The sequence below is a fragment of the Pleurodeles waltl genome, chromosome 1_1 (assembly GCF_031143425.1).
Source record: "Pleurodeles waltl isolate 20211129_DDA chromosome 1_1, aPleWal1.hap1.20221129, whole genome shotgun sequence".
Taxonomy (NCBI): Eukaryota; Metazoa; Chordata; class Amphibia; order Caudata; family Salamandridae; genus Pleurodeles; species Pleurodeles waltl.
In genome coordinates this window covers 33,892,047-33,909,463 of record NC_090436.1, presented here as the reverse complement: position 1 = coordinate 33,909,463, position 17,417 = coordinate 33,892,047, and the positions used below count along the sequence as shown (strand labels likewise).

Genomic DNA, 17,417 nt, shown 5'->3' with positions numbered 1-17,417 from the left:
AGAAACGTATTTTTATACAGCAGGGGACAGGAAAAATAAGCACCCTTCCCCCTATTAGGAGAAAGAGAAGACTGGAGTTTCAAACTGACCAAACACCACAAACAAAAGTGGTGAAAAAAGTTACTCCGCCACCCTCTCCTCCACCTGTAATTAACGTCTCACCAGCACAAACTCCATCACATTCCCCGGCTCACACCACCATGAGCCAAGGTGACCAGGATCAGGACGCATGGGACTTATACGACGCCCCAGTGTCAGATAACAGTCCGGAGGCATACCCTACAAAGCCATCACCACCAGAAGACAGCACTGCATATTCTCAGGTGGTGGCTAGAGCAGCACAATTCCACAATGTAAGCCTCCACTCAGAACAAGTCAAGGATGACTTTTTATTCAACACCCTCTCCTCCACCCACAGCTCCTACCAAAGCCTGCCTATGCTCCCTGGTATGCTTCGGCACGCAAAAGAAATCTTTAAGGAGCCGGTCAAAAGTAGGGCAATAACACCAAGGGTGGAAAAGAAATATAAGGTGCCTCCTACAGACCCTGCTTTCATCACCACACAGCTGCCACCAGATTCCGTCGTTGTAGGAGCAGCTAGGAAAAGAGCCAACTCCCACACATCTGGGGATGCACCACCCCCAGATAAAGAAAGCCGCAAGTTCGATACAGCTGGAAAGAGAGTCGCAGCACAGGCTGCAAACCAGTGGCACATCGCTAACTCTCAAGCACTACTTGCGCGCTATGACAGAGCCCATTGGGATGAGATGCAACACCTCATTGAACACCTACCCAAAGAACTACAAAAGAGGGCAAAGCAGGTGGTTGAGGAAGGACAGAACATATCAAATAACCAGATACGTTCCTCCATGGACGCAGCAGACACAGCTGCAAGAACAATTAATACATCTGTGACCATCAGAAGGCACGCATGGCTATGAACGTCTGGGTTTAAGCCAGAGATACAGCAGGCAGTTCTCAATATGCCATTCAACGAAAAAGAACTGTTCGGTCCAGAAGTGGACACGGCGATTGAGAAACTTAAAAAAGACACGGACACTGCTAAAGCCATGGGCGCACTCTACTCCCCGCAGAGCAGAGGAACTTACAGCACCTTCCGCAAGACACCCTTTAGAGGGGGGTTTCGGGGTCAGGCCACACAAGCCAGCACCTCACAGACAACACCGTCCAGTTACCAGGGACAGTACAGGGGAGGCTTTCGGGGCCAATACAGAGGAGGGCAATTCCCTAGGAATAGGGGAAAATTTCAAAGCCCCAAAACCCCTACAACTAAGCAGTGACTCACATGTCACTCACCCCCTCCACACAACACCAGTGGGGGGGAGAATAGGTCATTATTACAAAGCATGGGAGGAAATCACTACAGACACTTGGGTTTTAGCAATTATCCAACATGGTTATTGCATAGAATTTCTACAATTCCCTCCAAACATACCACCAAGAGCACAGAATTTATCAAAACATCATTCCGAGCTTCTGGAGATAGAAGTTCAAGCACTATTGCAAAAGAATGCAATCGAACTAGTACCAAACTAACAAATAAACACAGGAGTTTATTCACTGTACTTCTTAATACCAAAGAAGGACAAAACGCCGAGACCAATCCTAGACCTCAGAATACTAAACACATACATCAAATCAGACCACTTTCACATGGTCACACTACAAGAAGTGTTACCATTGCTGAAACTACACGGCTACATGACAACCTTAGACCTCAAAGACGCGTATTTCTATATACCAATACATCCATCGCACAGGAAATACCTAAGGTTTGTATTCAAAGGAATACATTACCAATTCAAGGTATTGCCTTTTGGTTTAACAACCGCACCAAGAGTCTTTACAAAATGTCTAGCAGTAGTCGCTGCACACATCAGAAGGTAGCAAATACATGTATTCCCGTATCTAGACGACTGGCTAATCAAGACCCATTCGTTAACAAAGTGCTCACACCACACAAATCAAATCATACAAACCCTCTACAAACTAGGGTTCACCGTCAACTTCGCAAAATCCAACATTCTGCCGTGCAAAGTCCAACAATACCTAGGAGCCATAATAAATACAACAAAAGGAGTAGCCACTCCAAGTCCACAAAGAATTCAAAATTTCAACAACATCATACAACGCATGTATCCAACACAAAGAATACAAGCAAAAATGATATTACAACTCCTAAGCATGATGTCTTCATGCATAGCCATTGTCCCGAACGCAAGACTGCACATGAGGCCCTTACAACAGTGCCTAGCATCACAGTGGTCACAAGCACAGGGTCACCTTCTAGATCTGGTGTTAATAGACCGCCAAACTTACCTCTCGCTTCTATGGTGGAACAATATAAATTTAAACAAAGGGCGGCCTTTCCAAGACCCAGTGCCACAATACGTAATAACAGATGCTTCCATGACAGGGTGGGGAGCACACCTCGATCAGCACAGCATACAAGGACAATGGAACGTACATCAAACAAAACTGCATATAAATCACCTAGAACTGCTAGCAGTTTTTCAAGCACTAAAAGCTTTCCAACCAATAATAGTTCACAAATACATTCTTGTCAAAACAGACAACATGACAACAATGTATTATCTAAACAAACAAGGGGGGACACACTCAACGCAGTTGAGCCTGCTGGCACAAAAGATATGGCGTTGGGCAATTCACAACCAAATTCGCCTAATAGCACAGTTTATCCCAGGGATTCAGAATCAACTCGCAGACAATCTCTCTCGAGATGACCAACAGGTCCACAAATTTTGAAATTCACCCCCAAATTCTGAACACTTACTTCAAGCTCTGGGGAACACCTCAAATAGACTTGTTTGCAACAAAAGAGAACGCAAAATGCCAAAACTTCGCATCCAGATACCCACACAGGCAGTCCCAAGGCAATGCCCTATGGATGAACTGGTCAGGGATATTTGCCTACGCTTTTCCTCCTCTCCCTCTCCTTCCTTATCTGGTAAACAAATTGAGTCAAAACAAACTCAAACTCATATTAATAGCACCAACTTGGGCAAGGCAACCCTGGTACACAACACTGCTAGACCTATCAGTAGTACCCCACATCAAATTGCCCAACAGGCCGGATCTGTTAACACAACACAACCAACAGATCAGACACCCAGATCCAGCATAGCTGAATCTAGCAATCTGGCTCCTGAAATCCTAGAATTCGGACACTTCCAACTTACCCAAGAATGTATGGAAGTCATAAAGCAAGCCAGAAGGCTAGGCACTGCTACGCAAGTAAATGGAAGAGGTTTGTTTGCTACTGCCATCATAATCAAATCCAACCATTACACGCAACTCCAAAAGATGTAGTGGGTTACTTGCTTCACTTACAAAAATCTAACCTAGCTTTCTCTTCCATTAAAATACACCTTGCAGCAATATCTGCATACCTGCAGACTACCTATTCAACTTCCCTATATAGGATACCAGTCATTAAAGCATTCATGGAGGGCCTTAAAAGAATTATACCACCAAGAACACCACCTGTTCCTTCATGGAACCTAAATGTTGTCTTAACTAGACTTATGGGTCCACCTTTTGAACCCATGCACTCTTGCGAAATACAGTTCCTAACCTGGAAGGTTGCATTTCTCATCGCCATTACTTCTCTAAGAAGAGTAAGCGAAATTCAAGCGTTTACAATACAAGAACCTTTTATACAACTACACAAAAATAAGGTCGTCCTAAGGACTAATCCTAAATTCTTACCAAAGGTTATTTCACCGTTCCATCTAAATCAAACAGTGGAACTTCCAGTGTTCTTCCCACAGCCAGATTCCGTAGCTGAGAGGGCACTACATACATTAGATGTCAAAAGAGCATTAATGTATTACATTGACAGAACAAAGAACATCAGAAAAACTAAACAACTATTTATTGCATTCCAAAAACCTCATGCAGGAAACCCAATATCAAAACAAGGTATAGCCAGATGGATAGTTAAATGCATCCAAATCTGCTACCTTAAAGCTAAACGACAGCTGCCCATTACACCAAGGGCACACTCAACCAGAAAGAAAGGTGCTACCATGGCCTTTCTAGGAAACATCCCAATGCAAGAAATATGTAAGGCAGCCACATGGTCTACGCCTCACACATTCACCAAGCACTACTGTGTAGACGTGTTATCCACACAACAAGCCACAGTAGGTCAAGCCGTATTAAGAACATTATTTCAAACTACTTCCACTCCTACAGGCTGAGCCACCGCTTTTGGGGAGATAACTGCTTACTAGTCTATGCAAAACATGTGTATCTACAGCGACAGATGCCATCGAACTGAAAATGTCACTTACCCAGTGTACATCTGTTCGTGGCATCAGTCGCTGTAGATTCACATGTGCCCACCCGCCTCCCCGGGAGCCTGTAGCAGTTCAGAAGTTACCTTCAACTATTTGTATATATATTATTTTAACCTTAAATAGGTACATACTTAGTCACTCCATTGCATGGGCACTATTACTACAATACAACTCCTACCTCACCCTCTGCGGGGAAAAACAATCGAAGATGGAGTCGACACCCATGCGCAATGGAGACAAAAGGAGGAGTCACTCGGTCCCGTGACTCGAAAGACTTCTTCGAAGAAAAACAACTTGTAACACTCCGACCCAACACCAGATGGCGAGCTATGCAAAACATGTGAATCTACAGCGACTGATGCCACGAACAGATGTACACTGGGTAAGTGACATTTTCATTTCATAGCTTATTTTAAGAACCACAGGTTCAAGATTTACAAGTAATACTCCAAATGAAAGGTATTTCACTTAGGTACTTTAGGAACTTTGAATTAGCAAAATAGCATGTACAGTTTTCACAAAAAGGCAATAAGCTATTTTAAAACTAGACAGTGCAATTTTCAACAGTTCTGTGTGAGAAAGTAGCCTCTTTCTAGCCTTGTTACCCCCACTTTTGGCCTGTTTGTGAGTGTATGTCAGGGTGTTTTGACTGTCTCACTGGGATCCTGCCAGCCAGGGCCCAGTGCTCATAGTGAAAACCCTATGTTTTCAGTATGTTTGTTGTGTCACTGGGACCCTGCTATCCAGGACCCCAGTGCTCATAAGTTTGTGACCTATATGTATGTGTTCCCTGTGTGATGCCTAACTGTCTCACTGAGGCTCTGCTAACCAGAACCTCAGTGGTTATGCTCTCTCTTTACAAATTGACACTAACAGGCTAGTGACCAATTTCACCAATTCAGATTGGCATACTGGAACACCCTTCTAATTCCCTAGTATATGGTACTGAGGTACCCAGAGTATTGGGGTTCCAGCAGATCCCTATGGGCTGCAGCATTTCTTGTGCCACCCATAGGGAGATCTGACAATTCTTACACAGGCCTGCCAGTGCAGCCTGAGTGAAATAACGTCCATGTTATTTCACAGCCATTTACCACTGCACTTAAGTAACTTATAAGCCACCTATATGTCTAACCTTTACCTGGTAAAGGTTGGGTGCTAAGTTACTTAGTGTGTGGGCACCCTGGCACTAGCCAAGGTGCTCCCACATTGTTCAGGGCAAATTCCCCGGACTCTGTGTGCGGGGACACCATTACACGCGTGCACTATACATATGTCACTACCTATGTATAGCGTCACAATGGTAACTCCGAACATGGCCATGTAACATGTCTAAGATCATGGAATTGTCACCCCAATGCCATTCTGGCATTGGGGAGACAATTTCATAATCCCCCGAGTCTCTAGCACAGACCCGGGTACTGCCAAACTGCCTTTCCCGGGGTTTCACTGCAGCTGCTGCTGCTGCCAACCCCTCAGACAGGTTTCTGCCCTCCTGGGGTCCAGCCAGGCTTGGCCCAGGAAGGCAGAACAAAGGACTTCCTCAGAGAGAGGGTGTTACACCCTCTCCCTTTGGAAAAAGGCTTTCGGGATTGGGAGGAGTAGCCTCCCCCAGCCTCTGGAAATGCTTTCATGGGCACAGATGGTGCCCATTTCTGCATAAGCCAGTCTACACCGGTTCAGGGATCCCCCAGCCCTGCTCTGGCGTGAAACTGGACAAAGGAAAGGGGAGTGACCACTCCCCTGACCTGCACCTCCCCTGGGAGGTGCCCAGAGCTCCTCCAGTGTGCTCCAGACCTCTGCCATCTTGGAAACAGAGGTGCTGCTGGCACACTGGACTGCTCTGAGTGGCCAGTGCCAGCAGGTGACGTCAGAGACTCCTTCTGATAGGCTCCTTCAGGTGTTGCTAGCCCATCCTCTCTCCTAAGTAGCCAAACCTCCTTTTCTGGCTATTTAGAGTCTCTGCTTTGGGGAATTCCTTAGATAACGAATGCAAGAGCTCATCAGAGTTCCTCTGCATCTCTCTCTTCACCTTCTGCCAAGGAATAGACTGCTGACCGCGCAGGAAGCCTGCAAAACTGCAACAAAGTATCAAAGACAACTACTGCGACCTTGTAACACTGATCCTGCCGCCTTCTCGACTGTTTTCCTGGTGGTGCATGCTGTGGGGGTAGTCTGCCTCCTCTCTGCACTAGAAGCTCCGAAGAAATCTCCCGTGGGTCGACGGAATCTTCCCCCCTGCAACCGCAGGCACCAAAGAACTGCATCACCGGTCCTCTGGGTCTCCTCTCAGCACGACGAGCGAGGTCCCTTGAACTCAGCAACTCTGTCCAAGTGACTCCCACAGTCCAGTGACTCTTCAGTCCAAGTTTGGTGGAGGTAGTCCTTGCCTCCCCACGCTAGACTGCATTGCTGGGAACCGCGTGTTTTGCAGCTACTCCGGCTCCTGTGCACTCTTCCAGGATTTCCTTTGTGCACAGCCAAGCCTGGGTCCCCGGCACTCTAACCTGCATTGCACGACCTCCTGAGTTATCCTCCGGCGTCGTGGGGCCCTCTTGTGTAACTGCGGGTGAGCTCCGGTTCACTCCACTTCGTAGTGCCTGTTCCGGCACTTCTCCGGGTGCTGCTTGCTTCTGAGTGGGCTCTTTGTCTTGCTGGACGCCCCCTCTGTCTCCTCACGCAATTGTCGACATCCTGGTCCCTCCTGGGCCACAGCAGCATCCAAAAACCCTAACCGCGACCCTTGCAGCTAGCAAGGCTTGTTTGCGGTCTTTTTGCACGGAAACATCTCTGCACGACTCTTCACAACGTGTGACATTCATCCTCCAAAGGGGAAGTTTCTAGCCCTTGTCGTTCTTGCAGAATCCACAGCATCTACCATCCGGTGGCAGCTTCTTTGCACCCACAGCTGGCATTTCCTGGGCATCTGCCCACTCCCGACTTGATCGTGACTCTTGGACTTGGTCCCCTTGTTCCACAGGTACTCTCGTCAGGAAATCCATCGTTGTTGCATTGCTAGTGTTGGTCTTCCTTGCAGAATTCCCCTTTCACTACTTCCGTGCTCTTTGGGGAACTTAGGTGCACTTTGCACCCACTTTTCAGGGTCTTGGAGTGGGTTATTTTTCTAACCCTTACTGTTTTCTTACAGTCCCAGCAACCCTCTACAAGGTCACATAGGTTTGGGGTCCATTCGTGGTTCGCATTCCACTTCTAGAGTATATGGTTTGTGTTGCCCCTATCCCTATGTGCCCCCATTGCATTCTATTGTGACTATACATTGTTTGCACTGTTTTCTATTGCTATTACTGCATATTTTGGTATTGTGTACATATATCTTGTGTATATATGCTATCCTCTTACTGAGGGTACTCACTGAGATACTTTTGGCATATTGTCATAAAAATAAAGTACCTTTATTTTTAGTATATCTGTGTATTGTGTTTTCTTATGATATTGTGCAAGTGACACTAGTAGTACAGTAGAAGCTTCACTCGTCTCCTAGTTCAGCCTAAGCTGCTCTGCTAAGCTACCTTTTCTATCAGCCTAAGCTGCTAGACACCACTCTACACTAATAAGGGATACCTGGGCCTGGTGCAAGGTGTAAGTACCCCTTGGTACCCACTACAAGCCAGTCCAGCCTCTTGTAGTGGGTACCAAGAGGTACTTACACCTTGCACCAGCGTCTTCGGAGGGCAGACCGGGGGGGTTTTGTAGGGCACTGAGAGGGACACAAGTCAGCACAAAAAGTACACCCTCGGCGGCCGGGTGCAGAGTGCAAACAGGCGTCTGGTTTGCAATAGGTTTCAATGGGAGACCCAAGGGTCTCTTCAGCGAAGCAGGCAGGCAAGGGGTGGGGGGGGGGGCTCCTCGTGTAGCCACCACCTGAGCAAGGGAGAGGGCCACCTGGGGATCACTTCTGCACTGGAGGTCGGATCCTTCAGGTCCTGGGGGCTGCGGGCGCAGTGTCTTTACCAGGCGTCTGGTTCTTGGAAGCAGGCAGTCGCGGTCAGGGGGAGCTTCTGGATTCCCTCTGCAACACTTACCTCCCCCAGGAACTGTTGAAAATTGCAGTGTCTAGTTTTAAAATAGCTAATTGCCATTTTTGTAAAAACTTTACATGCTATTTTGCTGATTCAAAGTTCCTAAGTTACCTAAGTGAAATACCTTTCATTTGAAGTATTACTTGTAAATCTTGAACCTGTGGTTCTTAAAATAAACTAAGAAAATAGATTTTTCTATACAAAAACCTATTGGCCTGGAATTGTCTGAGTGTGTGTTCCTCATTTATTGCCTGTGTGTGTACAACAAATGCTTAACACTACCCTCTGATAGGCCTACTGCTCGACCACACTACCACAAAATAGAGCATTCGAATTATCTCTTTTTGCCACTATCTTACCTCTAAGGGGAACCCTTGGACTCTGTGCATGCTATTTCTTACTTTGAAATAGTACGTACAGAGCCAACTTCCTACATCACTAAAGAAAAAAACGTTGGCGAGGGGGGTTATATGGACTCAGTTGTCGTAAGATCTGGTGGACGACGTTGATACAGATCCACGCGACGCCCTCTTCTGACAAGTGGATGTGCTATGGGAAAAAAGTTTCCAGATCCTGTCTCGCGCCCGGGGAGGGTTCTGAAGTAAGGAATCTGCTGCTACATCCTGCCGCTACCAGATAATGCATTACTGAAGGTAAGTAACTTGTTCATTGAGGGCACATAGTGGGGGGTGGGGGTGGGGGGGGGGGGGTGACCATACACAAAGGGCCACTTTCCTACAATGACCGAGTGCAGCAGTGGTGTTTTTCCTTCAGGGCTGCCTTCGTGATGCGCTGACTCCTCCTCACTTCAGGGCTCTCTTCAGAACGATCTGCTGCAGGCTGGGAAGGTTTCCCGCTGAGGCTAGCGGCTGCTACACTCTGACAACTGCTGGTTCTGGTCCTGTAAGGTTCTTCATTTATTTTCACGTGCTACCTGGCTGCCCCAATTAATGTACGTGGTCCCAGTCATGGCAGCTTCCCTTCATGCCCGTAAAATCCCCTTGGGGGGCAGAGTTCAAATGTAGCTTCAGCCTCCTATTGGCCAGTTGGGGTTCGTGCTCTTTCTTCTTTTTTTTTTTGTTACCCTTTACACCCCTTTACTCCCTCCCCTTTTTGGTCTCTCCCTTTGTCTTGTACTCTGCTGGGTTTCCGCTCCAGCCCAGGTGCAGATGCGGGCCTTCACCCTGTCTTTTTTGTTTGAACAGTACAAGTCTGTTTGTTCTGATGTGCTCAACAGTCTTACCGCGCCAGGTGATGACAGTGAATACGCACTTTGCTCCCATGTGTTTCTTCTAAAAAAAAAAAAAAAAAAAGTGTCACTGGAAACACTCTTGAAAATCAAAACAGGTGTCCGTTGCAGCAGAATGATCTAGACTGTTGAATGCTAAGAAAAAAACGTTTCAGCATATTTTGCACAGTACATTTTCCACGTGATGCGTGAAGACGTTATGCCACATTATGCGTGACTATCTTCAGGTTGCACCCATTTATTTTTGCGTTCCACCCTATGTGTTTGATGTAATTAGGCGCAGTGATATCCTCGGGTGGAACGCATATGCCTTACTCATTCCACTGCCTACAAGTTGCTCTATAGTTACCAACTTTCAAAAGGAAAAGGTCAGGACCAAATAAACTATCCCGAGCTAGTCGTTCACCACTCACAAGAAGCTCTGACCAAACAAATGAGTACCGTGAAGACTTTTTTAGTGTCTCCATCATTCAGAGGAACAGAGTGATCTTTGTGGCAGCTCTTCACTCATGTGTTGAGGTTCTCCACTCCTCCAGAAATCTCTTCAATCGTCAGCTTGCAAAGTAAGAGAAGACACCAGGCAGTAAGCTGAAAGCAGAAGGTTTAATAGTATGAATCTCAGTCACAGTAGGAGTCATGATCAGCTGCAGTTTTTAATATCTTAACTTGGCTCAGCCACAGCAAATGTTGGGCACAGGAAGATTATGAAAATACCACCGGGCTAGTATGAAGAAACTTGTGAATTTAAGTATGAAGATTGCCCGTCATTAACCAAAATAGTAATTTTGAACATTATCTTCCTTTGTTGCTCATTCTCTTCAGCACCTTGTTGAGCTATTGAAAAATGATATTTTTGTATTCTTGGCACATGTAATGCAGAAAGCTTAATAATGTCCACATTTTTATTTGTCTCTTTGGGTTGGAAGCTGAAGGGTATTCGTATGACTTGGCTTTTTAAATCCTTTCCAGGTTCCAGTGTGGTTTACGGTGATCAGGACGACCGACGCAATCCCCAGCCCCCTCTATTGCACTTCACTTTTTCTAGAAGTGATGACACTCATCGTAGTAAAATCCGGAAACGACAGTATTCTGTCGAGGAACCAGACGGTTATGTTGCACCCTACAGGGGTAACTGTTTTTGTTAGTTTATCACTACACAAGGGGTTTTGATAAATGATCATTTTAGAGTATTTGCATGTCCGGTAGGTCACAATTCGTCTTGATTCTGTGGTGTTAAAGCTCTGTGGATCTACATTTGTCAGTCGAATGGGAAATATTGTTTAGTTGGTTCAAAAGAAGAAAATGGCAACTACCTGGTTGTGTGATTGTTTCCTTGTAGTAAGGTCATTTTGAACGTTAAAAAAAGCCTATTTGCTCTGGAATCAGTACACCTTGGCTCACTAAATGTACCTGAGCACTGGCAACAGGCACCATATAATTTCTACCAGTTTTACTAATCTGGCCTTTTAAAACCAAGAGTTGCCTTCGGAGATGGGGAAGACAGGACACTTGTACTAGGTGCTGAGTTTGATGCTGATGGCCAGTGTTAAGTAGATCATTTTTAAGATTACTGCCTGTGTACCACCACATGCAGAGGGAATAGGTTAAGGAGGCTATTTGTCTCAAGGAAATATTATTTTGAGATTCAGCTTCAGTACCCGTGTAAAGCTACTTTGGAAATCGATCTCTTCAGCTGCTGAGTCGATGCATAGGTTGTACTTCATATGCTCCTTGTAAGTTGAAATCTGCTGATGCGGTGTCCGAGACAAGGGGTTGGTGGCTAAATGAGTGCAAAGCAAGCTTTCCTTGGCTTTGGTGTCATCTGATTGTTTAGCTGGGTCCTCCTGGGTTCTAGATCTCCGTGCGGGGCACACTACCCTGCTTCCTTTGAGCACAAGGCCGGGTGTTCTAGTTTGTCATTAGTGGTCAGAAGCCCTGCGAGCGACCACTTTGGAGCGTAGGCAGAATAGATGGACCATCCAGGTGGTGCCTCAAACTCTGCATCATCTCAGATAGGGTCTTCTAATTTAATAGTCCGACATCTTATCCAGAGAATTGATTTTCTAAAAAACAGAAATACTACCAAGTAATTGACTGTTAACCCATATAAAGGCAAATGTTCAGTCCTAGAGCTGATGGGGGTTGTCACTGGTGTGCATGTCACATTACAATACTTTAGCCAAACCCTCTCACTATGGCATGAGCACAGCATGACTTGGTTTATCACTTTTTTGTTTGTTTGCTAAAGTCACCGATGAAGCTTGAAGATACCACAGATCTTTTCTGGATCCTTGATACAGTCAGCAGCATTCACTTATGTTGTTTTCATGAACTGACATATCCTGCATTGTTGCAAGCACAACATGTCTGGTAACATTCTGGCGAGAGGGTAATCTTGGATGGGGCTCTTCGATGTATCCAGTCCTACGTTGGCTGGATTAAGGACGAGGGGTATGGCCGTAAATTCTCTAACAAAGCTGGAGAAAACACCAACACGCTGTAAGTATTTGAAATGATAAAGTAACCTTTCTGTTGCCTGATGTTATAACTTCCCTGTAGGTTCCTACCGCCATAATTTTGCAGAAGACGCAGAGAACGGTGCCTCCAGTTACAGCGGTAACTGTTCTTGTTTGATTGAATATAACACACGTGGGTCGCTAAGGACTGGATTTGGGAGGCATGGGAGGAGAAATGTTGAGACACCTATTTTCTGTTTGGGAACTCAAGGACTGCATGTTTGCACAGATTGTAGGATAATGGGATTGAGCATTCTGATGGAAACTTCTGACTGCAGATTCCTCAACTGTACAGTATCCTGCTAGAGCCAGACTAGATCAGAAGTTTGGAGCCACTAAATGGTGGCATGCAGCTCCGCGTTGGCTTTGTTCCTCCCCGGAATTGACTGTGCAGAGCGGAAACTCATGCTTGCCAATGTTCGTTAGTTAGTTTCTTTCTGTGCCTTTGAACACGGCTCCGGAGCTCCACTCCTGTTTCATCAGTTTAACACATTTTTCAAACTGATCACATCCCATAGCAAGCATCCAGGAGCTGCCAGCACTGTACAGTGCTGGGTGATGCCCACACAAGATGGATAAGGTCTAGCCTCGGGTGTATGGCACTGACTTGGTGTTAAACGCTGAGGTGTGCGGTCTGGTTTATACTCACTGCAGTGCGCCATGCACTGTAGGACTGTCTCGAAGTATGCAGCTTGGGAAAAATGTGTCTCCACCCAAGGCACCGGGATCCAAACCGTGCTTCAGCTGTTGTAAACAGATGTCGGTGACGGGTCTGCACGATCTGTGCCTCCGGTGTTCAGACTCAGAGCACAACTCATGCAAGAATGTCTCCTCATGCACCTGAAGGCAATTCGGAACCATGAAGTGAAGCTGTAAGTTGCTGTACGTCTAAAGAAGCCATGCACGTTCTGCTCCCGGGCTCGTTCCCGCTCTTGAGGCTGATTCCACTGCAGGTGCTGTTCAGTCTAAGAGAGGGCGAAGAGGGATTCTACCCCATTACCCTACTCTGTGGCTGAAGACTTCTTGCCGGGGCATCAGTGTGCCACTCTGTCGGGCCCCCTGGAAGAGAATGTTTCCTTTGCTGTAGTAATCAGTCGTACTGGTGAGGTCTTTGATTTACAAGTACTCTCTGAGGTTAAAACAATTGTGCTTACTTAAGTCCTTCAGGCTGGGCCAATGATTTTTCAGCTACTACTGCTGTTCAATGAAGCAGTAACTGACACCCATATGGGCAATTGGTCTAAACTTTATTCTTGCCCACCAGTGAGCAGCCAGGTGGCCAGGCCTTGCAGACTTGTGCCCGATGACCCTGATTGTCATACTCTGCATCCTACTCTGGTCCAAGTTTCCACCAGCTAGCTGAATCCTAATTAGTTCCCCATGACCCCTCCCAGCAGGGAGTTCAAGGATTATGTCATTTGGGAAGTTTTTGTTCTGTTTGGCAAACCTAACCTTGAGGTTGGTCAAGGCCAGTTGCCTTCTGTGTCCTTACATGTACTTCCTTTTGAACATGGTCACCGATATCTTGCTAATGGTTCCGGAGGAGTTTAGGGCCTCTTTGGTTCAAACCATTCAAGATGGTCAGGATGCAGCTAAATGTGTGATTTCCTCTATATTGTCCAGTAGGGCCGTGCTCTTCCGTGCCTTCCCCGCCCTCTGCACCTTCCACCCACATTAAAGTGACTGTCGGAGGAGCACAAATTCATCCTACCTCTAGAGGTGCGACTCCTACTGTCAAAAGGTCATTGACAGAATGGTGCCCGGAGGAATTAGGATGGGTTGATACTCCTGCTATTTCCTTATGCAGAAGAAGGTAAGATGCCTTTCTTTTATTACAGATCTTCACCCTCTGAATACCACCCTGCGGAAGGACAAATTAAAAATGCTTCCACTGGGCTTGGTTGTGTCTGCCAACGATCCAGGTGACTGGATGGTGCCTTAGACCTAGTGGACCCATATTTTAATGTGCAGTCCTTCAGTGCAACAGAGTTTGCGTGCCTTTTAAGATCATCTAGGGCTCTGATGTTCATGAAAGTAATAGCCATTGGTGCTGCCTATCTTTAGAGGTTGAGGATACTAGTGTTTTCCATGTGCTAATGAACGGCTGTTTAGGACATAGTCCATTCAGTCATAGACCACCTCCAGATGATGTCAAAACTAATCTTTGGGGTTCTCAATCAACAACTCAGTCACACCTGAACCTTTCACAAGTATGAGCTAGCTTCTACAGTTAAATGTCTTTCTTCCCCCACGATGAGTCCAGGACAGTCTGGCTATATCCTGATGTTTCAGCCACCTTCCTGGATCTCCGTGTGAGAGGATCTGAGACCTCTTGACCTGTTAATCGCCTGAAACCTGATTAACCTGATTGTCCACTTAGCCAGGTGGCATATGCAGGATCTGAAGTGGTATTTGAAATGTCAGTGGTCCCAGCTTCAGTGTAACTGGGCAGATATTATCCAGGTTTTGGAGGACACTGCACAAAATCTGCAGTGGTAGTTGCTTGAACACATCCTGACCAGTGGCAAACCCTTCTCCCTTCCCCTCCCAGAGTTGACAGTGGTGACTGATGCATCCCTCCTGGGCTAGAGAGGCCATGTGGGAGAGGCGAGATGAGGGTGCTAGTCTCCAGTGGAAACCTGGCTCCAAATAAATGTGGTGGCGCTGAAGGCCTTCTGCATGCCACAAAGGCCTTCCTCCCATCCACCAAGGGAGAGCTTGTGCAAGTTCCCACTGACACTAAAGCAATGTGGTACTACATCAGGTGGGGCAGAGTGGAGTCCTGTATCCTTTGCTATTTGACTGGATCATTAAGGCATCTCCCTAGTAGTGAACCAGCTGTCTTAATCGTTAAACTCCATGGCAGAAGAACTCAACCTGTGACGTCTGGTGGATCACAAATGGAGTTTGCATCCTAATGTAATTCAGGGCAGTGAGTAAAACCCTAAACTGGGCCTTTTTTGCCACTGTTGAATTCACAGAATCAAAACTTCTGCATATTGGAGATCCCAAGGACATGGTCTCTTTGAGACTCATTTGGGCTAGAGTGGCACTTCTAGCTCCCGTACACCTCTATATCTTTGCCTTTCCTGCTCAGAGTGCTGAAGATCAGGAACTAGCGGGCCCAAGCCATCCTAATGAGTCCCCATAGGGCCAAGAGGGTGTGGTACTTGGAACTTCTGGGCATGAGCTTCTGTCCTTCGATCAACCTACTGCATCTGGAGGATCTTCTGTCGTAGCAGCAGGGCAGGGTGCTGCACCCAAACCTGCACAAACTACGCCTTCATGCATGGAGACTGAGCATAGCAGTTGACTGCATTCGATGTGGTGCCGGAGGTCCTAGGTGTCATCCAAACTGTTATGCTCCAGTCTACAAAGTACGGTAGGCGCTGGTACAAATTTGTGACATAGTGCTGAGCTTACAAAACAGACCCTTTGCAAGACAACTTGTTGGATGTCTTATTGTTTGTTTCATCTTTGGCCAAGAAAGGCCTTGCAGTGGGTACTACTAAAGGTTATTTGTCTGCCCTTTCAGCCTTTGTGTTGCTATACCCACCGCCTTTGTTTAAGTCACCTGATATGATACAGTTTAGTAAAGGTATGACGCACCTACATGTTCCCTCCTAAACAATTTATGCCACATTGTTTTTTTTATTTTTTATTTTGGCCTGATATCCCACGCCCCTTCGAGTCAGTGCACTGCTGCACCTTGTGTCTTCTGAATGTCTTTCTCACTACTATCACTTGAGCTTGTCATGAGTGAGTTCCAGGTTCTCTTTGTGCACCCACCCTACACTTCCTTTTTCGTGCACAAGCTAGTGTTGAGTAACAGGTCGGATTTTTTGCCAAGTTGTGACTCCTTTTCATGTTGGGCAACAACTCTCAACATTCTTTGCTCCACCTCACCCCTTGAAAGAGTACAGACAGTTGATTGGACCCTACAAAGAGCCTTAAACATTTACATCAATCATTCCAAAGACCATCAGATGGACAATCCCCTTTGAGATTCTCGGGTACAAAGGAAAGTAAGGCTGTGCAGATACAGACTTTGTCAAGGTGGATAGTCTTCTGCATTAAGTTCTGCTACTCGTACAAGAAGCAGCCTCTGCAAGCACTGAGGGCTTGTTCCACGAGGGCCAATGCTGCTGTCACAGCATTGGCACGCAGAGTGCTGTTCTTGACATCTGCCGTAACGCAACCTAGGTGTTATTGAATATGTCCACAAAGCACAATTTCCTTGAGAACCAGGTCCAAGAGGAAGGGCATTTCACCCATTCAGTCATGCAAGAAAGCAAAACCTTTTAGTCTGAGTCCACTCCAGACCTGTCACCTTGGGGAGATACTGCTTTGGTATATATTCTACAAGAAAGGAATCTGTGGTTAGAGTGTCCACCAGAAAGGGAGTTACCGAAAGTAACTTGTTCACCACCACCACCCGCTTCTGAATGCTTTTTTTTCACCCCCTTCTGACTGATTTTACAGTACCAAGATACCATGATGTTGAGTACCCACCTATTTGTATGCTATCCAGGACCATGGCATAATGTATATATGTTTTTTAGGGGAGCCTGGGGGAGATTGACCACATGACACTGAAGTTTCTATTGTCTTTCATTCTACATCTGGTATTGACTTGTTCTTTCTGCACCTTTTCGTCAAAATCAAGAGCTTCCTAAGCATGTGTTGGTGGTTGTATATCTGAAGACTATTCAGAAAAAGTCAATTTTAAAACCTGTCTATTTTTGCTGTATAATCGTGGATCATTGAGAGCCTGCTATTAGCAGATTCTGTAAGGTGTGCTGAGCTGTGTAGCTCATTATTTATAGAATTCATAACACATAAAATATCTGTTAACCTATTCTGGCGTCTTATTGCCAAAAGGAGTTCGTGAGTGCGGGTTTCAAAGGGCAGGATGTTCTAGATTTTAACAATTTGTGAAGATAGAACCTGATCACATTGATGGTGTTTGTTGATTTAAAATTATTAATGAATGGACTGCCAGTGATCTCCATGTGGTTGGAGAACTATGGAAGGAGGGGCTAGAGGCTGTTGGGAGAACAGACTGAAACATTATCATACTAAAGATGGCATTGGTTTCAAGGCTCATGTTGGAAAATGGCCCTCTGTGAAGGGGCACCCCAAATTTTGCCTTCATCCTCTTTTTCCGATCTTGTTTTTCTGGCTTTAGGGCTCTGTGCACTTTACCACTGTTAACCAGTGCCAAATTGCTTGTGTGCTCTTCCCTAAATCATGGTAACATTGGCCTACA

The 17,417-nt window shown here is 46.1% G+C and overlaps 1 protein-coding gene across 1 annotated transcript in view; it reads left to right on the top strand.

The window, feature by feature from the left end:
• Positions 1–17,417, top strand: part of LOC138289887 (PC-esterase domain-containing protein 1A-like) — a 181,660-nt gene that overhangs the window by 114,817 nt on the left and 49,426 nt on the right. Inside the window, exon 8 of the mRNA XM_069230207.1 lies at positions 10,602–10,760. Coding sequence (XP_069086308.1) covers positions 10,602–10,760 — 159 coding nt within the window. The remainder of the gene's footprint in view (positions 1–10,601; positions 10,761–17,417) is intronic.